General features: G+C 39.6%; 1 protein-coding gene and 1 long non-coding RNA gene across 2 annotated transcripts in view; one reads left to right on the top strand and one right to left on the bottom strand.

The window, feature by feature from the left end:
* LOC121527533 (contactin-associated protein-like 2) overlaps positions 1 to 27,042 on the top strand; it is a 144,614-nt gene that overhangs the window by 109,111 nt on the left and 8,461 nt on the right. The window contains exons 15-20 of the mRNA XM_041814533.1: positions 2,944 to 3,114; positions 11,906 to 12,124; positions 16,787 to 17,023; positions 19,852 to 20,079; positions 20,560 to 20,693; positions 26,899 to 26,992. Coding sequence (XP_041670467.1) covers positions 2,944 to 3,114; positions 11,906 to 12,124; positions 16,787 to 17,023; positions 19,852 to 20,079; positions 20,560 to 20,693; positions 26,899 to 26,992 — 1,083 coding nt within the window. The remainder of the gene's footprint in view (positions 1 to 2,943; positions 3,115 to 11,905; positions 12,125 to 16,786; positions 17,024 to 19,851; positions 20,080 to 20,559; positions 20,694 to 26,898; positions 26,993 to 27,042) is intronic.
* The window catches only part of LOC121527534, a 58,811-nt gene continuing 43,762 nt past the window's right edge, over positions 11,994 to 27,042 (bottom strand). Inside the window, exon 3 of the long non-coding RNA XR_005993425.1 lies at positions 11,994 to 12,076. This is a non-coding gene — a long non-coding RNA (uncharacterized LOC121527534). The remainder of the gene's footprint in view (positions 12,077 to 27,042) is intronic.

Here is a 27,042-nt window from a genome sequence, read left to right as displayed (position 1 = left end):
TTAAGCTGTTTTAATGTTGCATGATGGAAAGCCATAAGACCAAGGCCATCCTAGAGTAAGTGCTGACATGATGGACATTTCAGTGGGCAGCATAACTTTGGAACCAGTCAAAGAAATCGCTTTAAAAAAAAAAAAAAAAAAAAAAAAAAAAAACATCAGGTTTAAAACGAATAATTAAACCTGAGGGAGAAATGGATTGATAGCACAAAGCGGATGTAAAACCACCTGAGTAAACTATCGTCCCAGGGTGGTCCTCCTCTGTTTGCTGCAGGTGGATTTTCACATCATTTTGTAATTGAACTTTGGTCTATAAATGTGTGACATAAACTGTTTGATATTTGTGGTGTGTCAGTCAGCAAAGATATTTATTTGCTGGATCAGTTTCTCTAACATTTGTCTGATAAACATTTCAATATGGGAGTGTTAATGTGCCACAGAGCAGAGCCAATCAGCTGCATCTGTGGAGCAATCAGAGGTTTATGATTTGGCTTCATGTTTATTCCTCTGTTGCCTTTTCCTCTCCAACTCCATGTCAAACTCTTCAGCTCTCTTTTTCTCTTCACACCACAGATTCTCTCAGCTCATTTGTCCCTCTCCCTTCTTCTGAAGCATGACTTTCCTTGGGGCTGTCTTTTATGATCCCTGTGTCCTTGTTTTTAATGTGTATGAAAGAATGTACATTTAAACACAATGTTCAAACAAATCCCTGAACAGCCATCATGACTGCCAAATCCAAATGCAAAGTCTTTACACATTTGGTTAGCTACATGTGTTTAGAAAGTGTTAATATGAAGGATGCAGAGCTTATATCATTGCAACCAGTCAGTGGGTTTGTGTGTTTTGGAGTCAATGTACAAAATGTAAAATTTCACCACCAGGGGGCTCTCAACCAAAACAATATGAGGAGTAGAGACAAGCTTTGCCCAGCTCCTCCCATCTCTGCTGTTTACTTCTTATTTTCAATCGAGGACGTTGTCCCTCATAATACTTATATACTAAACAGAAAACCAACACTTTATTTTAAAGCATTTCTCATAATGAGGGAGAAATGCATGGAAAAGTTTACTTCTGTATTCCCTCTGAAAGCGGTCCCAGAATGCATGCGGTCTGATGTCCCATCTACCAGTGGTTGTTTGGGCAATGGTCACTTTTTAATTACAGCATCAGCAGTTTTGAAGACGTTGTACCGGACTATTGTGGCAAAGAGGGAGCTGAGCTGAGCCGGAACGCAAAGCTCTCCGTTTACCAGAGGATCTTCATTCAAACCCTTACCTATGGTCATGAACTTTGGAAAATGACCGAAAGAATGAGGTTGTGGGTTCACACAGTCGAAATGAGAATCCTCTGGTGGGTGGCTGGGCTCAGCCTTAGAGATAAGGTAAGGAGCTCAGAGATCCAGAGGAAGTTGAAGAAGAGCTACTGCTCCTTCATCCCCTAAGGGAGCCAGCTGAGGTGGTTCAGGCCTGGTTGCCTCCCTGTGGAGGTCTTTAAGGTGCATGTAAATAGGAGTAGGGTTAGGGTAGACCTAGGAGTTGCTGGAGGGATTATATATCTCATCTGGCCTGGGAATACCCTGGAGTTCCCCAGGAAAAGCTGGAAAACGTTGCTGGGGAGAGTCATGTCTGGGCTGATTTGCTAGATGGATGGATTAAAGAGAGGATGGATGGATGAAAGAAAGTATGGATTGTACAACTGATGGATGGATGGACAGATGGATGGATTGAACGGATGGATGGTACAATGAACGGTTGGAACAAACTGACAGTATAATGGATGGTGCAATGGATGGATGGATGGATTGAAAAATTCATCTTCCCATCACCTCTTCCTATCTTTAATTTTAACGATTATATCATGTCGTTCTTGTGGTCAGGTTTGCAATAAACTCAGGGAAAGTTCCACTGAAAAATTTGCGTAAGTGCAGACTAATAGTGAATGATTCCACACTGCACAGCAGAGCCTTCGCCTACTTCAGGATTTCACAATGGGACCTCGCTACACTCCCACAGACACTCCAGGAATGCTCCTCTTCGTCTGTGAGTCTGTGAGTGTAAAGTTCAGGATTCCTCCTCTGCTCTCCAATGTCTACTCTATGTAAATCTCAAAGGGTCAGAATTAAACTCAAATTTTTGATCTGATTTAAACAGAGACACTGCTGTTAGCCTAAAGAGAGCAGCATGCATTAGTTTTCTCCATCTGTTTCACCCTGCCTGTACTCTGTATCAGCACGGTCATAGTTGTGGGTTAAGAGGCAATCCTCTGTGGCATCAACAAGACAACGATGTTTCACTCAACAAAAAGCATAGCATTAACGCTTCTCCTATTTCTACCAGCCTCCACACATCCATGCGGTTCCTCCTTCTCCCATCTGCCCCCTGCATGACTTTGCTCTCCTTTTTTCCATCACTTTCTATCCTAATAATCTGTCCGCTCAGCCATCCCTGGCCTCTTTTCCCAAATGTAGTCCTCTGTCCTGTCCTCCTCTTTTTGCCTCCTTGTTCTTCATCTTCTTAAGTGACAGGAGTGAGGCAGAGACATGGCAGGGTGAGGGGAGAGGAGACAGCCAAATGTCTCTTCACCAAGAATAGTCTGATAATTCATCAGCAGCCGTTTAATGTACCTTGCCTTCCCCAGAAGACACTGGTTAGCTTAGTAAAACCATGAGAAAAGATGTCATCAAAAAATCCTGTGAAACTTTGTCCAGACATCTTTGTACTCTGATAAAATCTTAATGTAGATAGATAGTCTCTGATGAGATCAACATGTATTAAAATCTTTGCACAGAAGTAGGCCCTAAGGCCACAGGGGTGTTAAATTAAACATGAAGTTAATAACAACGACTCAGATCATAACGTGATAGCCAAGTGCCCATAGAGAGCACAGCAGGCATGTGAGGTTTTAGATAGCTCTGAGCTGTGATTGTGTGGTGTTTTTTTTCCACAGATAACTACTGGAACGCCGCCTCATTCACCACCCCGTCATCCTACCTGCACTTTGCCACCTTCCAGGGCGAGACCAGCGCTGACATCTCCTTCTATTTTAAGACCAGCGCACCGTACGGTGTCTTTCTGGAGAATCTGGGCAACACTGACTTCATCCGTTTGGAGCTCAAATGTAAGAAATAGCTGAGTGAGTGCATGGAAATCACGTCTATCTATTTTTGTCTGGGACTTTATGCTTTTATCCAGCAGTACAACCTTTCAGCATACACACATCACTGATGCACAACTCAGTCCTGTGCAGACACAAACCCCAGTCAGTTGACTTCTATTCTATTGTTTGACTGAGAGTGAGAGCGTCATTTTTTAAGGTAACTTGGTCGATTATGAACATGTTTTACCAAGTCATCCAATGTCAGGGATAATAAAACACAAGCTCTCTCCCTGTCCCTCTTTTCATGTTAAAAAAGGAGAAAAATATGAAGCATTTGAAAATGTGCTTTTCTCTGCAGCACATAGAATCAACTTTATCAGCGTGGTCTGTAAATGTGTTAGAACTCTATATTTTATTATTCAGTGTGCTCTAGCAGATGTTTGAAAGGGGAATGGAAAGACTGTGACAGAGGAGAAAAAAATGTTAAAATTTAAACAATGGAACAGCTTTTCAGCATGCCATTTACACCCTCCAAGTCTTTCTGGTGATTTCAAATTGGCACAGTGTATTGCAGGTTATGGTCTTGCTCCAGAAGCTCAAATTAACATCTATTCAGCATAGCTGCTTCAGTCAGGGATGTTAAAACTACAGATATAGTGCGATTCAGTGGCAGGCTCAGGATGTTACTGGGGCAGGGGAAAAATTAAAAATGGGCACCTGCTGTATGAGGTGGCAACAAATGAACACAGAGTAGTCATACATTTATAGTGAAACAGTAAGAAATTACGATTCAAGATTTGTGAGATTATAACTTCTAAACCTCTGTTGTCATGAATTATTGCATTTTGATTCAATGAGAACGTTACAGATAGAGTGTCCATATGTCTGGTTTTTGGCCAGACAGTCCAGAATTTAAATGCTTTGTCCAGCGTTTGGTGAAGCCTCAAGCTGGATGCTTATTTGTCCTCCTTTTGGAGTCGCACCTGAACGTAACGCAGCATATTGTCCATTGCTCTCTTTCTCTGCACATCATTCTGGTATTTTTATGTTAAATTTGATCCAGTCGATATATATATATATATATACAGTGCTTAACAAATTTATTAGACCACCCTAACCAAAGTAAGATTTATGCCACAGCTGCCCTAAATTAACAGCATTGGTTATTACCAAAATCCCTTTTTATGTTTCTGCAATGGTTAATACACCAATATGTAGAAGCTCTTTAACCCAAAAGATATTTTTAATGCTAAAATATAATTATTATTGTTACCCATGAATTTTCAAATTGACTGATTTACAAAAAAACTGAAAAAATAGTAAAGCACATTATTATTTCTTGATTAATATGTCAAATTATATTTACTTACTTGCATTCCTGAACAGAAATAGTCATTTTAGTAGTTGAATGTTATGCTTGATTAATTTCTGACTTCTCAGAGAAGCCCAGTGAGCCGGCTCAAATTTGGGTGAATTCAGTTTGAAATTCCTCATTCCTGTTCAAAATGGTGAAACGCACTTATTGATGGTAGATGGTCTTTGAGACAAATATGACAGGTGGTCTAATAAATTTGTTAAGTACTGTATATACGACCAAACATAAACTAATCATATTAGTAAATTAACCCTAAAGATATCTATTTTTTGAGACTGGTGCTATCCATGATCAATGAAGTGCGTGCCGGGCCCCCCCCCCCCCCCCCCGATATTTGCTGCACACAAACTTTCACCACATCTGCCCCGTAAATTCACACATTATTCTACAACCTCTCTTGTCAAATATTAACTACGACCATTGTTTAGTTTGTGAATTTATGATAAAACTGGTGTAAGGGGGGCAAGATCAGCTGGTCTATATCAGTTTTATTTTGAGGAGAAGACCCCAATAAAACAGATATCTAATAAAGTGGGATTAATGTTATGATGAAAATAATTAACCCATAGTGACAACTGTTTTTAGAGGGATGGAAATTAAAAATATCATTATTGCAACGAGGAATATGATCATTAAAATCAATGCTAATTTCACCATCTAAGAACTGTGTCTTTTATATGCCACTAACTTGGGCAAAATTGCAAAGACTTTGTATTAGTCATTATTGTAGTATTATATCCTTTAGTTATTTTAGTTATTTTAGGATACTTTTGAGTATTGTTCAGTGAGTATGTTGGGGCGATAGTGGCAGCAGTGTTGTGGGGGTGGGGGGGGGGCTTCATATCAGAGTCTGCTGAGGGACTTGCTTTGGCCAGGGGCAGTCCTGAATCAAACTGTCCTTCAATGAATGGAGTATCTCAGAATCACTGTATCATGATACCTTTGCTATCATGGACAAAATTGTTTTGTAGCAGGGAATACTCAAGAGTCTTATTAGGGAGATTATTCTTGCTTCACTAAGTGCTGCAAAGTGTCCTCCTTTTTGGTGCTGTGGAAATGGCCAGCCTAGTTACAGAAGATATTGTGAGAAAGCTTTTCCTTACTTTTGCCAGCTGTATCTCTGTTTTTGTGTCAAAAACTTTTGAAGGAAAAGGATGATTTTCTAGACAAATGCATTTTGAAGCCACCGTGCTAACTGACTTGCATCAGCTGAGTGTTTTTTTTTTTTTTCTAAGATTTATTTTTGGGCCTTTTCGTGCCTTTATTAGAGGAGGACAGTGGATAGACTCGGAAATAGGGAAGAGAGCAGGGAGAGACATGCGGGAAATGGTGCCACAGGCTGGACTTGAACCCCGGCCGCCCGCGTACATGGTGCACGCCCTGACCACTTGACTCCCGGCGCACCCCATGTCAGCTGAGTTTTAGCCAAAAGGAGATTCTGTATATTTTTTCAGTGATTCTATTTTTTAGAATCACACTTTCTTGTGCACAAAGTCAAATGCACATCTATGAATGTCTACACGTAGAGGTGGGCGGTAAACCAGTATTAATACCGTCAACGGTAATATTTCTGCCACAGAATGGATTTCTGCAACACCATCATCACTGCCTAAATGCCTATTTTGTGCTGTGATGCACGCGCAAGGCGTATCCGTTCCCACAGCTGGCAGAGCGAGTGATTTGTGACAGACAGCTCAGGCTGAGTCTAGTCATTAACACGTTTAGCTCTAGTATTACGTGTAGCCAGGTAACTAACCAAACATCAAAGCTATTCATTTTACAATGGCTTAAACAACCATTTAGAGGTATTTTTTAACATGTGACTTTCTTTTAAGTCAACGATCCAGGCTGCAACATTAAATGAGGTAAGAAAAGCTGCTGTAAACTAGCTGCAGAAACTCGCCGGTACAGCAGCCAAAGCTAAGCTAAATCAGTGCTAAACACAGTACTTCCATCAAGCTCTTCACAATAAAAGTCTGCAGCTGTTATTTTTCTGAAACGCTTTTATTGTGAAAGCCTTCAACAGGAAACATGCCCAAGTCATTAGTAGCTTACACATCTCAGAAGGATAGGGATAAAATGTGAAAGTTGGAGTACAGTTAGACAGAATTAAACCTGGAGGGACTTAAAAAAAACAACAAAAAACATTTTTTTCTGTGCTCCTGTGCTTCAACATAAATTGAGTATGCTATCAAAGGCTTGTTTTAAAGGGGAGAAGGAGGCTTGTAATACTTGAATTCAGATTGAAAAGTGTTATCTGTCTTTTAATTTTGAAGTTCCAGGGTGCGCAGATGGCCTAGCGGTCTAAGGCGTGACCCCTGTACACGTGCAACCTGGGTTGGAATCCGGCCTGTGTCTCTTTGCCGCATGTCTCTCCCCACCCACGTCCCATTTCCGACTCTATCCACTGTCCTCCCCCATCCAATAAAGGCACTAAAAAGCCCCAAAATACATGCACATGGAAAAGAAAACAATGTGCTGACACTCTGCTGTACTTTCTAGTGAAGGGAGAAGTTATCCAAAGGGTGTTGGTATTTTCAAACCTGCCCACAAAAACATACACAAAGATAAAGGAGGTATCTGGTGGGTCCAGGCTGCGCAGCAAACCTGAGGCAGTAGGGAGAGCACGTTGTGTATGTTTTTCTATAAACATATATGTGTGTATGTTTCCTTGCCTTAGGCTCTCAAAATGCCCCCACATCAATTTCCTCTCTCCACTCCCTCCGTATCATCTCGCGTTTTGCCCCACAGCTCACATTTAGACACACAATCTCCAAATGCCTCACATCCACAAACACACACACATAATCTCGGCCCTCTCAGTGGTGCAAAAACTGTGTGTGCTGCAATCCAGTCAGGCCATGAAATGACTGGCATTAGCCTGGAAGAGCATAGCTGTTCTATAGGCGCTCAAAGCACAAACACACACTCATACACACATATGACTTTGTAGAAACACACATTAGTGGGTTTACACCTCAACAGACTCGGGTGGAAACTTTACCACTTTGAATCTCTAAAGCAAAGAGCAGGCCTGGACACATTTAAGAGGCAGCACAGAGGATGCATTTAGACATGTGAATTTTGCTCATTACAGGATTGAGGACGAACAGAAAGATCTTGAAATACACAAATGTGGCTCTGTAGAGTCTGATAACACATCTGACCCAGTTCTGAGATGCTCTGTGGCTCAGTGGAAAGTGTGTATTTGCCATGTTTAAGGTCCTTAAGAGAATGCAGTTTGGTGATAGACTTGACCAAAGGGTACATACATTTTTAGTCAGGGATCCAGAAGAAATTGACTGTCTGCTGACTCTTTTCTTTTTGCTGATCATACACAAAGTCTAGCTGAACTCAGTGCAGCTATTTTTTAAAGTTGTCTCTTATTTGTCTTATTGTTAAGTACATATAAATCTGGTGTAGAATCTGTACTTTTTAATACCTGTTATTTCATCTAAAAGGTTGGTTGTGGCTTATACACCAGGATAACACGTCAAGTCAAGTTTGGTTTATTCACAAAATCATTAAAATACAATACAATACATCATGAAACGTAATTATAACTTAACTTGCATACCAGTACCAGATACCAGCGCAACTACAGTATGTGAAGCTGCTACCATCACACGTTGCATGAGACCTATTGCAATTCAAAATGAATCTCCATTCATTGTGTATTGCAAGCAACCACTTTGGCTTCACTGTTCATAGAGACACAGACCACAGCAAGTACAGGTTTAACTAGAAAAACACTTGGAGAGTGCAGACCTCCGCCATTAGCCCTATCTCTCAATAGTGAAGACTCCTTTAAAAAATTCCTGGATCCGTCCCCATGTGCCCCCCACCACGGCACTTGCCGATTATACCCTCCCCGGTGGGCTGGAAAAGCATTGGCTTCGCTACAGGTGGACTGTCATGGTGGAGGCATTGGCTGATGGTGCCAACAGATGCACTGACAGTCACACCCACAGTCTCACTGGATAGCTGGAAGTCATGGCAGAGGGTGAATATTCCTCTATTCCTCCCAGCATTGTGAGTATTCTCGCTACAATTCACTGTCTTTCTCTCTGTTACGCTCCAACTCATCTCCTTGACCGGGCGTGCGTCTTTCAAACTCTATAAACTCCAAAACTTTGATTAGAAACACACCCACAAATGCTGCTGGGATTGAAGTTACTTATGTCTGCCATCTCCTGGTGTAAAGTGGTAATGGCGCAGACCTCCGCCATTATCCCTATCTTCCAATAGTACAGAATCCTTAAAAAAATTCCTGAATCCAGACGGTGATCCAGATCAATCCCAAAATCTAATTAGTTCTTCCTGATGCCATTTCCGACATTTCCTGAAAATTTCATCAAAAAACGTTCACATCTTTTTGAGTTATGTTGCTAACAAACAAACAAACTAACTAACAAACCCACCCGATCACATAACCTCCTTGGTGGAGGTAATTAAAGATACCAAATATAACATCATTTGGGTACATATTTGTAAAACATGTGTCTTTGTTAGAACTATTAAAAAGTGGGACAGGGTTGCTTTTGTAAATGAGACAGTTCCCTGGTTAAATAAATAAATACAAATTTAGAAAACAGTTTTTGTTATTGTATTAGCATTGTATCAAATTGGTGCTTTGATTTTGATCTGGAAAGACACTATGGCAGTGTTTCCCATCAATTACCTAGACCCTTGGTTCCCAACCTCAGATCAGGAACCCCCTAAGGGGATGCCAAACAACTCATCTTAGCAAGACTGTGAGACTCTGCTCTGAGGTTGTCAAAATTAGATCAGCTAAGATAAACTAAAATCATGGCAAACTTTACTTAAATAGTTTATGCAAACATCTTTTGGTATGGTTAACACATGCAGACCTATTTTCTATGGGTTGATTGAATGAAACAATTATCATTGATGTTGATTTCTAATGGCAATCCATCCCTTTTTTAGATTTTTGTGGGCTTGGGGGGCTCAGCTTTTCTTGACACAAGAAGGAGGGCCTTCAGGGAAAAAGGGTTGGTATCCACTGACCTAGAACACGGCGCTCTGCTATAGTCTTTACTGCCATAATCTGATTTGCATCACCAACATTACATTTTCATGCTCAGCAGTGACCCCATACGTTCACATGAGCTGTGCTGCCCACGGAGTACAAACCCTCTCCACTGTCTATAAACTCCAAAACTTTGATTAGAAACACACCCACAAATGCTGCTGGGATTGAAGTTACTTATGTCTGCCATCTCCTGGTGTAAAGTGAGCTTCAGACACTTAGGAGCTATAGGAGACAAAGCCTTGAAACATTTCAGATGAAACATTTGTTTCTCTCCACCTTATATCCATGTAGGATCTGTTTGTCTGGATTTGTGCACTCCCTTCGTGTGTCTCTGTCACACACACATGCGGGCTGCGTAACACACCACCTTAATGTCTAATGTAATATCCCAGCGAGTGATTGAGAAGACTGAGCTTCAGTTGGATGCAACACTTTACAGTAAATATCAGCAGCATTTATAGAGGGTATTAAACATGTTAAAAACTCTGAACCTACTAATCAGGCAGAGAAAGAAAAGAGGCAGTCAGGTAAAAGATATTCAATACTAGGTTAGTGAAACTGTCTCTAATTTAGATTATTTGTTGGATAATTTACAGTTCCTTCAGGAGTTAAAGAGATAGCAGCTGCTGTAAATTCCCCGATGCCTTCAATTTGATTAATTCCTGTTACATTAACAAGAGAGGAGAAACAGCATTAATAATGTCCAATTATTTATCTCTAGAATGTAAACTTAAATTAAATTTTAATTTAACAGATTTTGTCTTATAGGCTAGCAAACATAAAATATCAGCTCCACCATACATTAAGGGGAAAAAAAGTGAAGACTAATGCAGGAAACAAAGGCTGTGACAATTTGCCAGTGGAGATTAGTATAAGTTAAAATCAGAGATGGTCATGTTACCTGCTGCAGTTTGGAAAAAAATCATTTATAGACAGTGGATATTTTATTATGACTATAGAAAATATTACTATCCAAGGTAAAAAAAAAAAAAAAAAAAACTAAAAAAGTAATCAGCCAATCAAATTATAATCTGTATACCTCTGATTTAATTACTATGGGAGAAATTATAATCTGTATACCTCTGATTTAATTACTATGGGAGAAAAAAATTTAAAGAGATCAAAATTTCCATAGCAAATAGCCTTTTCATTTTGCTTAAAAATGCACGTAATTGGTGCATTAAACTTCAAAAATTTTCAAAAAAAAAAAGTTCCCAGTGGTCCATGCCACTGAACCGCCGCTAATAGATGAGACGAACTCTGAGGGCACATCAGTTTTCACTCATGCCTGTGGACAGAAGATATAAAAGAAAGTTGTAGGACATCAGTGTAACAATTTGTTTGTCTTTCTTTCAGTGCTTAGAATAAGTGATGTGGCTCCTTCCTGTCCTGCAGACTTCCTCTTGCATACAGGCATCATCAATTCAGTGCACTAAGGCCTGTCAAAGCTCTTAGACTTTGTGTGCGCACACTCATCTTCAATTACTGTCTAAGTAATAATTTGCATTGTAAATAGTTGAATCTTAAGGTGCTTTTTGAGATTTATCTTATTGCTTAATGCACTCAGCACTCAAGAAAAGGTTTGGCTTGGATGATTTATTTTATGTCTCATAAAAAGCGGCAACAATAAAGTCTGCAGTGGAGTGAAAGAAGAAACCTCTAATAGAAGGAAAGATGGGGAGCTACTGATTAGACTGATGTGGGCTGTGTAAGTGAAAGCCTTAAAGCAAGCAAGACCAGAAAAAGAGACATAGAGGGTTATAACATGAGCACAAGAGTACAAAGAATAGAGGAAAAACAAACAAATATTAAGAATATTGTTATATATTTGACTAGTCATGGTCATGAAAAGGTAAAGCAGTAATCCATGGTTTTGTTTTGGAATACTAGTGAACTGGAATATGCAGCAATGAAGATTTTATGCTGTGTCACCATTCTTAATTTTCCTAACAATGTCCTAACGACGGAGTCCACACAGTTCTTATTCTCACAAACCTTCTTAGGTTATGTAATAAATTATGCAGGAAAAAAAGAGATCATCCTGTGCTCCTTTTGTATTTATTTTTTCTTTCACTTTGCCATATTTAGACACAATAAAATAATGTGAAAAGGAGAAAGAATAAAAAAGACACATAAAAACTGCTGTGATGCTGCTTTGTCATGTAGGAGCAGTTCCTGATTTCTACTGACTATTTGCTAGTCATGTGAGACATCATATATTGCAAAGCTGAAATCTATATAATCTACCAACCTTGAAACAAATGAGCCATTATATGAGAAAACAGACCTGTATTCACCTGCAGAGTGGGCTACGACTCAACAGAGATTTTATAATAGGAAATGACATCTGGTTCTAATTTTCTTTGCTTATCCTCTCTCTCTAGCCTCAAATGTTGTCTCCTTTTCCTTCGATGTCGGAAACGGACCTGTAGAGCTGACTGTCCACTCTGCCACACCCATTAATGACGACCAATGGCATCGCGTGATGGCGGAGAGGAACGTCAAAGAGGCGGTCCTTCAGGTTGATCAGACGTACCGGGCGTCTCATCTCGCACCTGCACAGGGACACACAAGACTAGAGCTGTTCAGCCAGCTCTATGTGGGTAAGACACAAAGCAAAGAATTAACAACAGTATTAGACTGACTTGTGTATGCATTCAATTTAAAATCAATATCTGCTCTGTGCAGGAGGGACAAACACTATGATTTATAGGCTCTTACTTTGTGGAAAGAAAACACCTAAAAACATTCTCAATGTAATCATATCCATCCATTTTCGATACCGCTTCTCCCGTTCAAGGTCATGGGGGGGCTGGAGCCTATCCCAGCTGTCATTGGGCAAGGGACAGGTAAACCCTAGACTGGTCACCAGTCAATTGCAGGGCTGACATATAGAGACAGACAACCAGGCACGCTCACACTCACACTCACGGCCAATTTAGAGTCACCATTTAACCTAATGAGCGTGTTTTTGGTGGTGGGAGGAAGCTGGAGTACCCGGAGAGAACATGCAAATTCCACACAGAAAGACCCTGACCGGGAAGCGAACCAGGGACCTTCTTGCTGTGAGGCAACAGTGCTTACCCCTGTGCCGCCATGCAGCTATATATATAAAATCTATGATGTCTGTGTTTCCGTTTACGCTGCCCTCAAATGCACTCCTTCATTATAAGGATGTCTGATTGTTTCAGACGTTATTAGATGAAGCAGATGTAGATGTAATTAGATGAAGATGTTGCAGCTTTTACCTCTAACTCCCCTGGTTCTTTTCTAAGAGGCTTCAGCCTGGCTTTGCTAAATCTACTGCTAATTAATTTAATGTCAATCCCATATACACAAACAGCCATTCCTTCATACACACAAATGAAAACACATACACCTCCTTAGAAACTTGCTCATATAAGAGATCAGAGTTTTAACAAAGTTGAGGCTGAGCCTCTCAGCTGGAAGGCGTGAGACTGAAGCTAACCGAGTTCATTGATAGAGGTCATGTCTTTGATACTTTAATACTCTGGCTCAGCTTTTATATATCTGGATTAAGAAAGAATTACTCCAAAGGAGATACCAACCCTTTGACGATTTTTTTTTTCCCACACACAGTCTGTATCAGCTATTAAACACTCATTATTACACCAATTATACTTAAGTTTAATTTAGGACGAATGGTTTGTCCTTTTCTTTTCTCTGCAAAACTCCTCTGAAACACATCAGAAGTTCAAATTGTTCTTCTCTCTCTTTTTGCTTTCACTTCTCTGTCCTTTTCTTCTGTTTGTCCTGAGCCATCAATGCTATCTAAAGCAAACTCTGCTCCTAAAATAGTTTCAGGGATTCGTAGAGAGAAGAAAAATTGCTGAGGCAGATTTCAGAGTTCCTTCTGTAGTATGGAAAAAGAAGATTTTTCCGGATTTCTATCCAGGATTGCAGTGTGAGCGGTTCACAGAGGTCATGGTTTGGTATGGTTTTGGTTCATCGATAAAAAAGAAACATAAAGTCCCAGATTATAATTCTAGGTTTATGAAAGTTCTAGTTTTAACATTAGTACAGATCAGAGATTTTTTTTATTCACTGTTACTTAGAATGATCTGTGATAGATGGTTCAGCCTGTGATGTATAAGACATGGGACAAAAAAGGGAGAAGAATTGCAAAATAAAAAGCAACAGAGAAATGAATAGCCTAATATCTCCTGATTTGAAACAATAAAAATAAATAATTGTGTAATGCTAATTTAAATACATGTATTTTAGAGGAATGTATCTTATTTATTGTTGATGAAGTGTGCTGTGACTCTGTTGTTAGAAAAATGCCAGTGCAGTGCTGGTCTATGAAGGATCACAGACTAGCTCCTGTTAACACAGGATGGAATGCCCGCAGCTCTATCTACAGAAGCCAACTTTCTTCTTCTTCTTTTTTTTTCTTTCCTTCTCTTCTTCGTTGGTTGTTTAATGGCTGTTAGCAAATGCTTGCTTGCAAACAACATGACTGGCATCTGGATTGGTGGTCTCTTCGTCCCCTTTTTGTCAATGGTTTGGACTTACGTCGTGGGCCGTCTGTGTGTAACAGAAGTATTTAAAATCGGGAGATAGAGGAAGATAAAGAGAAAGAACTTGAATGTAACAATCAGTGATGACAGCAAATGCCCTTATCCTGACTTGAATCACAGGGAAGACACAAAAACACAGAATAAAGCAAAAGGACGTCATTTAAATTTTGCCCTCTTGCATCCAGAAAACATGGATCTCTTTCTGTTTTTGATCGAAAGATTTTGAAGAAATGTGTGTATCACTGCAGCCATCAAGATTTTGTCTGAACTAATTTTCCTTGTAACATCATCTTCCATTTAATACAGTCTCTGTTTGATATTGATTTAGCTGCTGGGATCGAAAACAACCCAAAACAGAGTTCTGATGATGATATAAATAATCTGTTTTCGCATAAACACGGCATGGTAGTACAACAGGGAGCTTTATTTTGCTGCACCTTTTTCTCATATCCGTCCCCGTAGCATCTCCTTCTCTCCTTCACAATCAATCTGCTCCTCATACAATGTTTGATTGCTTTAGTGTTTACTGCACAGTGGCTCATTTGCTCTAATGGCCCTGGGAGTAAATGTTATACCATAATCCTGCTGTCACTTACTTCATACTGTTCACTTTTCACTCTGCTGTTCACTTCACACATGCACACAACAATCAGTCATGACATTTAGTTTAATTTTAACCATCTGATCTTATGATTTCCCTCTTGATTGATGTTCACTTCTACTCTTTTTATGGTTTTGCATGCTCTTGCTCAACGCTATCATTGCTGGAATATTTTGTCTTTCTTCTTCTTTGCTTTGTCGTGCCCCGTTGTGCATGGATCAACACCTTGCTTGAAACTGCATACTGCATGTGTGTGACACCTGTAACAGGGAAGCCAGCCTCACTCACCTGCCAAGACAGTAGGTAACATTTCATTCATAATGAATAAAAAAATAAAATAACAGCGAAAAGAAAAGGAAAAATAGAGGAGGGAATCACCACGCTATGCCACGCAACATCTCGTCACATCACCACCATTCATGTTTGCGTACAGCTGTTTTTTCCCCTCAAGAGACATGCATGCAGTGCATTCAGACCCCCTTTGTTTTTTCAGGTTTAGAACAATAACATAAGTATTCAGACCCTTTGCAACAACACTTGAAATTTTGCTCAGATGTTTCTAGACCTTTCCGGAGTCAACCTGTGGTAAACGTCATTGATTGGACATGATTTGGAAAGGCACACACCTCTCTACAGTAGGCCTTGCAGCTGACAATGCATATCAGAGCAAAAATCAAGCCATGAGGTCAAAGGAACTCTGCAGAGCTCAGAGACAGGATTTTTGCAAGGCAATGATCTGAGGGGGGCTACACAATATTTTTATTGCGCTGAAAGTTCCAAAATAGCCTCCATAACTCTCAAATGGAAAAAGTTTGGCACATCCAGGTCTCTTCCAAACTCTCCTGGCCAAACTGAGCAGTTGGAAAAGAAGGGTCAGTAGGAGAGGTGACCAAGACATAGGCGGCCACTCTGAGTTTCAGATATCTGTGCGGAGATGGGACAAGCTGGGAGCGAGCAAAAGAGAAAAAAAAGTTTTAAAAATTAATAGTAGTTGTGGCCAGACAAGTTTTAGTTTTCAAAGCAAAGGGAATTAGATTGAAAATACAACAACTAATATTCCTAACATTGAAACAGCTGTATAAATATAAAAGCAAACTTTATTAAACTAAAATAATTTTCATGTATAATTGATTTCAGTCCAAATGAGTTTTGTGTGACTTTTGTAATGTTTACAAAAATATATGCACCCATGTACGTGTCTGCCCATGTCCCTGCAGGCCTCAGAGCCTGCTGCCCGTTCAATCAGACTCTGATTTAGATCTTTGTAAGCAGGTGGCACAAACCTCTACCCAATCAGTGCTACAAAATGGGTTAATTAACAGGTGTACTAGGAAAGAGGAGTCGGTGTTTGAAAGCCCACCTGCATCCTGATGCGTGCATAGTTCTTTAGCTTGAGAAAATCAAAGCATATGTTGCATGGATGCAGTAAACTTTATACGTCTGTTACTGTGCAGAGGTAGCACGAGTGTTTAAGTCTTCTTTGCCTGTCTCCTTAGATGCACCCTTCTCTTTAATCCAAAGGATGCAACTGAGAGGTTTTAATATGTAACTGCCCCTCAGCTGTTATTAATGGTGCTGTGCATGAGTTAGAGCAGTGTAATCCTCCTCTGCTAGACTCTATTCCTTTGGGGGTATGTTATGTGTGTTTATTAGTGTTTACATTAATCTATCTAACACCTCTTATCTGTCCAGCTTGATGGGTATTTCGGCATTAATGGCCTTAATTATGGTGGCAGCTCTTTGAGAAAATGGCCATCGATGCTCTGAGGCGAAGCACTGCATTGCCTCATTAACCTTAGGTGTGCTCTGTTTCATGTAGTTTACATGCCTCTGTTAGAATCTGTGCTTTTGAGATGTTCATTAAGACAGTGTTCATTATAGCCTTTTAAGTAGCAGAGAAATCAATTAAGGTTGTTTGAAGAGTGGTGTCACAGTCAGAATGACTGAGGTGACATCAGTGGCGTCCTCCAGGCATTAGGATACTAGCAATTGTTAAAGAGATTAAAAAGGTCTTTGTTTTCTTAAAGACTTCTCTTTGTCCTCTTCATTTACTTAACTTTTTTCTTCTAATGCATTCTCCTTTGTCCTTTCTTTGCTAAACTGATGCTAGCTCTCATCTTCAGGTGCTGCAGGAGGCCAGAGGGGCTTCCTGGGATGTATCCGAGCCCTTCGGATGAACGGCATCACCCTGGATCTGGAGGAAAGGGCCCAGGTGACCCCTGGTGTAAAGCCTGGCTGCCAAGGTCACTGCACCAGCTTTGGGATGTACTGCAAAAATGGAGGGAAGTGTGTGGAGAAATACAATGGCTACTTGTGTGACTGTACTGACACGGCGTATGACGGGCCGTTCTGCACCAGAGGTAAGGAAAATTTTGGAAAAATATGGATGTAAAGATTAAGATTTGGGACTTATGGTACTCAAATGTGTCAAAGCCTTTATATTCAAATCTTCCATTGTCAGAGAAATTGAGCTCCTGTTGTAAGTATTTTATGATTTTCTTTTCCATTTTCCCAGCACTGCAGGGTTCTCTTTATACCCATAAAGGTTGTAACTGTAGCAGATTGCCTATTTTCTTCTTCCTTTTTGCAAACACTTTATTTTTGTTGAGTCCCTCTTCAGACCAGAGAGCCAGAGTTAAATTGCACCAGGATTACTGCCGGTGTTGTTACGTTTCGATGAGCTCCATTACCTGACAGCCTACTGTGCTCCATGATTGTCCTCACTTCGTATTCAGATTGAAGCTGCTGGTGTCCAAAGTGTTTCTGCTTATGATAAAAGGCATAGATTGAGAATGATATTATGCTTACCTACAGTTTCTCCCTTTGTATGGTGATCGTACTGAATGCTAAAATGTGAAAAGAGCAGAGCTGAGAGAACAAACAGACCAACAAAATGCAAGCCCTGGAACAAAGGGCTGAATAAGTCTTGGATTGTGAAGTTCAGAGAGAAGACGTGTCACAGTATAACTTTGCTCCTGCTCTGTTGCATTATCCTAAAACACCATGTTTGTTTCACAGGGGTTCATTAGACACAGAGGTAAAGTTGTGTTTCCCAAAACAAGTTTTGATAAAATACTCTGGGGAGAAGAGCTGAACAGTCAGAGAATTTTTGCTCACTCCCAGTCAGAGAGCTGAGCCTCTGACTCGTGAATTAATTTGTTTCCTTAAAGCCGAGGGATGTTTTTCCTTGTGCTCATGGCAGGAAGAGTAACAGGGTGCAAGTGTGTGATGACATGCTCATGTAAGACTGAGAGCACCTCCTGATTTTTCTTTAGAACTAACAACATTCCAGGATTTAGAGAATAAAGTTGTTTTTATAAGTATTTCTCTGTGTATATTTTATATATATATATATATATATATGTATATATATATGTATATGTATATGCATGTTTAATAAGTAAAAAAGGCAATGTAAGATAGCAGAGAGCACAAACTTGTGTCTCTTTTGTTCCTGACATGACTTTTATTTTTTTGCCTCCAGTCTTCTCATTTCTTCTTTCCTGAAATTGTTTTTTACTTATTTATTTCCTCTTTCTTGTTGCTATTGTTCATCTTTTTTCATGTATCTCCAGTTTCCTATATTTCTTTTTTGTCTTGTTTTCAGCTCCTTATTTTTATCTATTTCCTTTACATCCACCCACAATCTACCTTTTCTCCTTTGTTGTTTCATGCTTGTTTTTCTCTTTTCTCTCCTCAATTACTAACTAAATTATTTCCTTTTTTCTTAAATCAATTTTCTCCTTCTTCCTCATCACCTTGCTGTTTCTCCCTCTTCTCCTGCTGTTTACCAAATATCTCTTGTTCCCTTCTTTAATAGCCCTCTGTTCCCATCCTCCCACTGAGTAAAATATGCATGAAGCTAGCAATAATTGCACAGCGCATTTCCACTCTGTCCTTAGTTACACACTACTCAGGGGACCTTGAGGTTTTAATATTTGACATTCGTTTTTATGCTTTTTCTGCCCTTGTGGGTCATCAAACCGGTGTTCACATACATATGCAGTGACACATGCATGTATAAAATCACAAAACACTCATTTTACAAACCTGTTGTGGTTCCCTTTCTAATGCTTCCACATACACTTGAATATAAAAAAAACAGGCTCTCTTCTACTCAAATCAAATTAGATCTGTATGTTTTAACTGTTACAACCGTCACTTCCCATTGTGCATACGAGCATCTGTTATGTTTGAGAGGACATTAAAAAATTAAACCACTAGAGGTTGCTGTCTCTTACTGAGCTAGGCCACTCCTTTGTTGCTGCTCCGTCCATCCCATAGACTGTAGAAAGAATGGTCTGTCCTTCACCCAGCGGTGCTCTTGTAGATTTCTGTCTCTGTGCCCAGGTGAGCTAACATCATCTCCTCAACAACTCATTTGCAACAGCTGTTTCTTGAACTGTGGAAACTTGAAGGTGTCCACTGTAGACACTGTACTGTTAAGGATGGCGAAGGGGGCTTGAGTCAGGGTGCACTAGAGGAACAGTTGTTCCACCTCCCATCTATATGCAGACTCACCTCGCCATGGATGAGACCAATGACAGCGGTGTTTCACAGAGGGGTCCCCTGAGGTACAACTATTGGTGTTGAGGGAGACGAGCAGAGGGAAAAGGACGCATCCTTGAGGGGGGTGCTAGTTGGCGGTCCAAGTACTGGTTGTGATGCTCCCCAGCTTGACCCTCTGCCCCCTGTCGGCCATCAGGCTGTAAATCCACTGACAGGTGGAGAATGGCACTGTTAGCAGGATGAGTTTGTGGTGGAGGATCGTAGAGATGATGGTGTTGATTACAAGCTGAAGTTCACAGATAGGATCCTGGCCCCTGATGATGCAGGATGTAGTGCAGTTCCATGTTGACTGCATCATCCACCCACCTGTTTGCCTGAGGATCAAGCAGGGGGGCTGTGATTTTCTTCAGGTGGATAGACTAGACACTAGACTGCCACAGGATTTCAGGTCAAAGACATCAGAGCCATAGACATGTTACATGGCAACTATGTGAACATTTTCATGAGGGTTATCTTTAATGAAAGGGTTTTTCCATTTTTCTTTCTGCATTTTATATTATAAATAAATCTGCTTTTTGATGTAGGCAAGCAGTACATGTTGCAAGTAATAATGCATTATAATTTTTTTGCATAAGCTGTATATTTGACATATTTTTTCCCTTCCATTTGTCCCACCCAGACATCGGAGGTTTCTTTGAGGCAGAAACGTTGGTAAAGTACAGCTTCATGCCTGAAGAAGGAGCCAGCAGGGACTCGAAGGTGGAGGCCCACCAACAAACGCCACAGGAAGTGAATCTAACAAAGGAGGAAGTGGTCTTCAGTTTCAGCACATCCTACGCTCCAGCTATTCTGATGTACATCAGCTCCAAGACACAGGACTACCTGGCTGTGGTTTTAAGGCAAAATGGTGAGGTTCCTACACTATGGTTTAATGTTAACAGCGATATTTGCGTTAAGTATTGCTGGTTAGTGCTGCAAAGTGTTTTCAAACGGCTGTAAATGCAAAACAGTTTAGAAATATCAATAACCGTGTAATGTATTTTAATTTTTTTAGCAATCAGATTTCACATGACCAAAATAAATTCTAGAACAAAGGATAAATTAAAAAATGAAAATAAAATAAAAGCACACATAGGGTTCTTCTTCAAGTCCTGTTCTGCATACTCCACCCCTGAGCCTGTAGAAGCCTATGATACATCTCTAAGCAAATTTGTTGATGAAAACCTTGGATGTAATTTCTACTCAAAGGCACCTAAAATGATTTCCCTTTGTTTTTAACAACAGTCCTTGTCAAAGAAAATCCTTTGATTTATTCCATTGTCTTTAAATTAGAACTTGAATCTTTTTACAAAGATGGAGAACTAAATGTAAGGTTATATGGTTTTAGGTTCACTGCAGGTACGGTACAACCTCGGAGGTCTGAGGGATCCGTTTTCTATAGATGTGGATCAGCGCAACCTGGCAAATGGACAGCCACACAGCATCAACATGTCCCGTGTTAACAGAAGCATCACCATCCAGGTAGAGATATCAAACCAACCCACACATGTGATCACTCTTCTAAACATATTTTAAGCTGCTCCATTGTTCCATTAATAGTTCACTAAGTCTGAGTGGATAACAGTATCCTATTCTGTCTTGTGCTATGATTAAACTGCTGGTCCTCTGCCTTTGTTTATCCACCTCTATTAGACAGACTAAGTGTAGCTGAGAGAGGGCCCCAATCTCCACATGTTGGTATAAGAGCATGTTGATGGGTGATCAGTGCTGTATACGGTAGATATTTAAGGGCAAGCCTCGTTGTTTGTGTGTCAGACAAAGGAACAGAGACGGTGGATGTTTGTTCTTACACGAATGTCTGACCAATAGTTCCTGACCTTAAGCTCATGCACACTTTGTTTATGAAGCAGGACAATGATCCAAAGCACACCAGGTTTTGGAATGATCTAGTCAAAAATTCAGATTTACATCTGATCGAGATACTGTTGCCTGACTTTAAACAGGCCGATTATGCTGGAAAACCCTCCAATGTATCTGAATTAAAAGAATTCTGCAAACAAGAGTGGGGCAAAATTCCTCCACAGTGATATGAAAGACTTATTGCCTTTCCAGTTATGAGGTTTTGGGGGCATTTAATTCTTCTAAAAGGGGCAGGTAGGGTTGGATGGCATTTCCTTTAATAAATGAAACAATCTTTAAAAACGTTAATTTGTATTACTGAGGTTATGGTTGTTTGATATTAAATTTTTTTTGATGATCTGGAATATTTAAGTGTGACAAATATGCCGAATAATATGAAATCAGGAAGGGCTCAAATACTTTATCACAGCATTATCACACATTTCTGCACACTGTGTCTAGTAGAATCCTAAGTAGAGAGACATTGCTGCCACATACTTATGCTTCTTGTGTTGAGTTTCACACATCATGCATATTTTATACTGAATACACAGGTTTTTTTTCTTGTGCAGTGTTGGTATTTGTGTCACTTAGATTCTTCTGCTGTGCCATTTACACAAATATCTACTGGCTTGTGTATATACTTATAGAGAGACCATCAACCTCCTAGTGGTCATAAAGAAGTAATTGCATTACCAGAAATGCTGACTTAAGTCCTCCTCAAGATTTCCCAGATGGAGAGCATCATGTGAATAATTCCATATCAATTTGCTCACACAAATATTACACTATTTTCTCACTCTCTGCACCTTTTTATTCTCAGAGGATTGTAATGCAGAAACTGATTTCTCTGCAGGCATCATGAAGTGAATTCTAGTTCACATCATTTTATTCATGATGTCCTGGTGGATTGCTTCCTCACTGCTGAAACACATTCTAGGTCCACATTAACTAATTTAATGGATATGTTACAAAGAAAATTATGATAGTGTTTATAAACCTAATTTTATTCATAGAGTACATCAGCAACATAGCAGATGTTGAAACAGACATTTTACCATTTCATGAACAATATATGCTCATTTTGAATTTGGTGTTACTATAACGTCTCAAAAAAGTTGGGATGGGGCAACAAAAGATCGAAAAGTGAGTTGCGCTAATGAAAAATAACTGTAGGAGCATTTTAGAGAGGCAGACGTTTCATAATGTATTGTAAAGACTTTGAATGTCTCGCCATCTACAGTACACAATATCATCAAAATATTCAGAGAATCTGGAGAAATCTCTGTGTGCAACGGGCAAGGCCAAATATTAACATTGGATGCTTGTAGTCTTTGGACCCTCAGGCGGCACTGCATTAAAAACAGGCATGATTCCCAACTCACTGCATGGGCTCAGAAACACTTCCAGAAATAGTTGCCTGTCAACACAGTTGGTCGCACCATCCACAAATGGAAGTAGAGATTTATTATGCAGCCATATGTGATCAGGACCCCGAAATGCTGCTGTCTTCCCTGGCCAAAGCCCATTTAAAATGGACTGAGGCAAAATGGAAAACTGTTCTGTGGTAAGATGAATCAAAATTTTGAATTATTTTTGGAAACCACAGATGCCATGTCCTGAGGACTAAAGAGAAGAGGGACCATCCAGCTTGTTAGTGGTGCACGGTTTAAAAGCTTGCATCTCTGATGACCCAGATGACCTTGCATTAGTGTCTATGACGTGGGCAGTATGCACTTCTGAACCTTGCATATTTCAGCAAGACGATGTTAAACCATTTACCATATTATCACAACAGCATGGCTTCACAGTAGAAGAGTACAGGCACTGAACTGGCCTGTCTACAGTCCAGACCTTTCACAACAGAAAACATTTGAAGCATCATTAAACAAAAAATCTAGCAAAGAAATCCCAGGACTATTGAGCAGCTAGAATCCTAAATCAGACAAGAATGGGACAACATTCCTCTCCCAAATCTCCAGCACCTGGTCTCCTCACAAATAAGCAAATATTTTTTCATGAAATGGTAAAATATCGCAGTTTCAACATGTGATATTTTTGTGTTCAACTGGGAATAAAATATGGGTTTATGAGATTTGAAAATAATTGCCTTCTGTTTGTATTTACTCTTTATACAGTGCCCCAACTTTTTTGGTCTTGAGCTTGTATTATATTTACATATCTGCAATGCGTTTACCCCTCTATTTGGGTCATTTTACTTATCTGTCCATATCGGAACTGAATCACCTACATTCATAAAAAAGAAGAAAGAAACAATAACAAAAACAGCCAGAAAAACTGAAACATCAAATGGAAATCTGTCACATCCTGCAGCAGGTGATCTTGAACACATCCCTTTTACTGGCAGGGAACGTCATTGGATTGGTGTACTATAGTTTGTTCTTTACTCATTCATACATGTCCAGATTTAGATGCACAGCCCAGCGTGTGCTTGAAATGGTAGCTTTGAATTCACACATCCCTAGTAAAACACTTCCTCTGTGCCCTAAAAAACTCTAAATAACAGTTCTTTGAATGTTTCTTTTTATTTCTCCTTTAATGATCGGCTGGGCAGTTAACATTAAAGAGGGTTCAGAGAATGAAGATGAACACTGGTGAGCATAATGTGGTCATTTGGGAGGAATCCGCTGGGGAGCTGAGATAGAGAGAAGAAAAGATCAAGCGTAAAGATAGAGGATGAAAAAGTAAAGCTAGAAAAGGAGTGAACAAAGATAACTGATGAGTGAAACTTTCTTTATGCCTCTGGGCCGTTTTCAACGAACAGACATACTCTTAATATGTGCATACACAAAGATATAGAGGCTTCACTATAAAGACATATGAACTAATTTGTCTTTCATCTGTCACTGCACTTCTTTCTTCATGTCTCTCCATACCTCTCACCATCTGCTCTCCTGTTCCCTTGAGGGCTGGTAGTGATGATTTATTTACATTTAGCAGGAAGTATGGCTTTTGCTCACAATCACAAAATATCAATCACTAGGAAATCTCACAGGAGAGCTCTTATAAAATAATTCTCAAATTTCATATTGACAGTATTACATAATTATCCAGCAGTCTTTTGTCTTTGTATGACTGATTCAGAAATTATATATTATAACAGAGGGAACCAAACTGAGTATGCTATAGAGTGTCTAAGGTTTTCAAACTTGAAAGTGTATCAATAATAAATGTGTTTTAAAATCATCTTTACAACGTTAATGAGATAATCCTCTTATTTTGGTAAAGTCTTTAATTATACTAATTAATGTTTGACTTGATCCAAGGTTAGCTTTAAATATTCTTTATTTTTCATGTGTTAAACCAGTTAACAGGCTTCTCCAATGAGATTTGTGTTTAAAATAAAACTACTTATTAAAATTAATGTGAAAAATTATACATTAAAGTGCTCTAAAATGTGAGATATAAAGGAAAAAAAACAATCTTCTATTATAAATCAATAATCTTGGATTTCTAACTGAATTTTCATTACAACTTGTTCTTTAGATTTTCACTAAAATGCTCTAAAATTCTCTGGGGGAGGACCCCAAACATCAGTACCCTGACTGGATAAACCTTCTACTGTTTTGAAGCACTAGTTCAATTCTTTAAACCTCAGAGTTACGAAGTTGCCTGCTTGAAATGTGAACAGTCAACCCTCATTTTAACAAATCTTTCCTGACAGAAGTGTTATTCTCCTTTTTGAGGATTAGATTTACCTCAGCACACCTACTAAAGGTATGTCATTATTAATTTTACAGTTATGTTTACAGTGTGTTGATAGAATAGAGAATTTGGATGCGCCAAAAAATCCTCAAAGTCGGGCATTTCTGATCAGTTTTGTCCTATAGGTGTTTCATAAACAGGGCATCAAATCAGAACAGTGGTATCAGTTTTTCTCAGTTCAGGTCTTTTAAAGGTCTGCAATCAGAGGAGGTAGCCAGTGTTATAATGCAAAGACCTAAATACTTAAAGCCCAATTTACAATAGGTACCCAGCCTCAGACTTCAGTAAATCAAACATTAGCTAGATGAGAAAGAGCCCAGTATTTTACATTTGCAGAAATTGGTGGAAAGCTAAGAGGGTAGGCCATGTGCAGAACTTTCTACCAAGCGGGGAGGGCCAACCGAACCTGGGGGCGGGGCTAACTCCCCGTATGACATCATGAGGGGAAAATCTGAGAAAGGCTTGCTTCAGCAGACATTTTCTGAAAAGTGGAGAAAGAGAAGGGGGAAGGAAATGGATTTTTCTGATTCTTGGGGGGATTGTGGACAGGCCAGGGGTACATATTTTTGTAAGAAAAGCCAGGAAAAGTGTATTTTGCATTATATGTCCTATTTAAGCTGCTAACATCCAACTCTGTGTGTACTTGAAAAGTAAAAATGCAGCTGTGTTTGAATCAGTATTTCTGCTCAGCAGTGATCTACCAGTGTGGCTTTACTGCTTGTTTTTGGCACCCAAAGGAGATGTGAAACTTTAAGCAGAGTTGTTATTAGTCAGTACCTTGGTTTTCTTCTCTGTAATGCAGCTAGATCATACTTAAATGATTAAACAAGTTCTCTGAAATACCGTGGAACAGCAGCACCTGTAGTCAGAAAAAATGTCCCGGACCGAATAAGAAGTTTGTGATGTTTACTTCTTATTTATAATCTATGATAAATGTACACGTTCAAATTAGTTTGTCATAAGTTCAAAAGCAATAAAAAAGCAGTTTGCGCTGTAGGTATTCAAGCTTCAGAGATCGTTTTGTTCTAGCGTGTCACCACCATTTAAAATTTCACCCAGTCATTGTTATCAGGCTTTGAATGCTCATTAGAGACCTTGTTATGACTTCTTTTATTTGAAGTACAGCAACATGCGTGAGAGGCAGAGATATGAGTCACATTCAATAAAACTCAGTTATGCTGGTGGGTGCGCTGGTGGATTGAATCCAATTTTCCAGAGTAAAAGAGTGAGCAAAAAAGCTGCAGAGGGCTCTCTACTCCAATATCAGGGATGCACATTTAAAAGGCAGACATGTAGACATGACACATTTCTTTAACGACACAGCGAAGAAAATGAGGACAAGAAGGAGTGATGTAAGCATAAGCAGAGAGACAAGGGAGCTGAGGAGAGGAGGCGGGCAGCAGAAACAAAAGCCTAATGGAAGACAAATTATGTCAATAATAACAGATGTCACTTTGATGGTGAGGGTTATATAACACCTTCAGGGTCCTGAGCCCAGATTTGCATGTTAACAGTCATTCTGTGCTGACACAGAGTGCAGCACATAGAGTGATGTTTGGTCTTTAAACAGTCAGGTTAGCTTGCTATTAATGGAGAAACATGAAAAGATCATGGAGAAACATGAAAAGATCAACATGTTCCCATCTCTGACACTTCATTCTCCTAACCACTCACTCTTCAGCAGGGTTTGAGAAGAACAAGAGGAATCCCTTCAGACTCTTGAGACATTTCATCTCTTTTTCTTCTTGCACTTCTCCCCCTCTCCTCTCTTTCCTTCCATTCTGTTAGTTCTTCTCCTCTTTGACTTTTCTTTATTCTCTCCTTTACTTCGCATTCCCTTCCTTTCCTCCCATATTTTCCTTGTCTTTCCTTTCCTTGTAGAGTTTTAACTCTTTTCAGTTTTTGTTTGGTATTTTAAGAGTTTGAGCCTCAGTGTCTAGAAATGTCTTAACATTCATGGAAAAACAAAATAGAAAAGCATGCTTTAGCCAGCAGGACTAAATTATCATCTCTTCTTCCTGACCGTGTGTAATCTGCTAAACTTGCTGAACATGCTAAATACAGATGCTAATATATTATCGTCTCTCTCCTGCTGTTTCAGTTGGATCATTACCCTCCTGTCAGCTACCAACTCCCAGACGCCTCAGACACACAGTTCAACCTGGTCAAGACTCTGTTCCTGGGCAAAGTCTTTGGTAAGTAACTCAGATCAGATGGGAATTGTTTGAACATGCATATATTTTTT

This window comes from Cheilinus undulatus, linkage group 19 (genome assembly GCF_018320785.1).
Source record: "Cheilinus undulatus linkage group 19, ASM1832078v1, whole genome shotgun sequence".
NCBI classification, from domain to species: domain Eukaryota; kingdom Metazoa; phylum Chordata; class Actinopteri; order Labriformes; family Labridae; genus Cheilinus; species Cheilinus undulatus.
The sequence above is the reverse complement of the archived record's forward strand: the minus strand, read 5'-3'. Positions and strand labels throughout refer to the sequence as shown.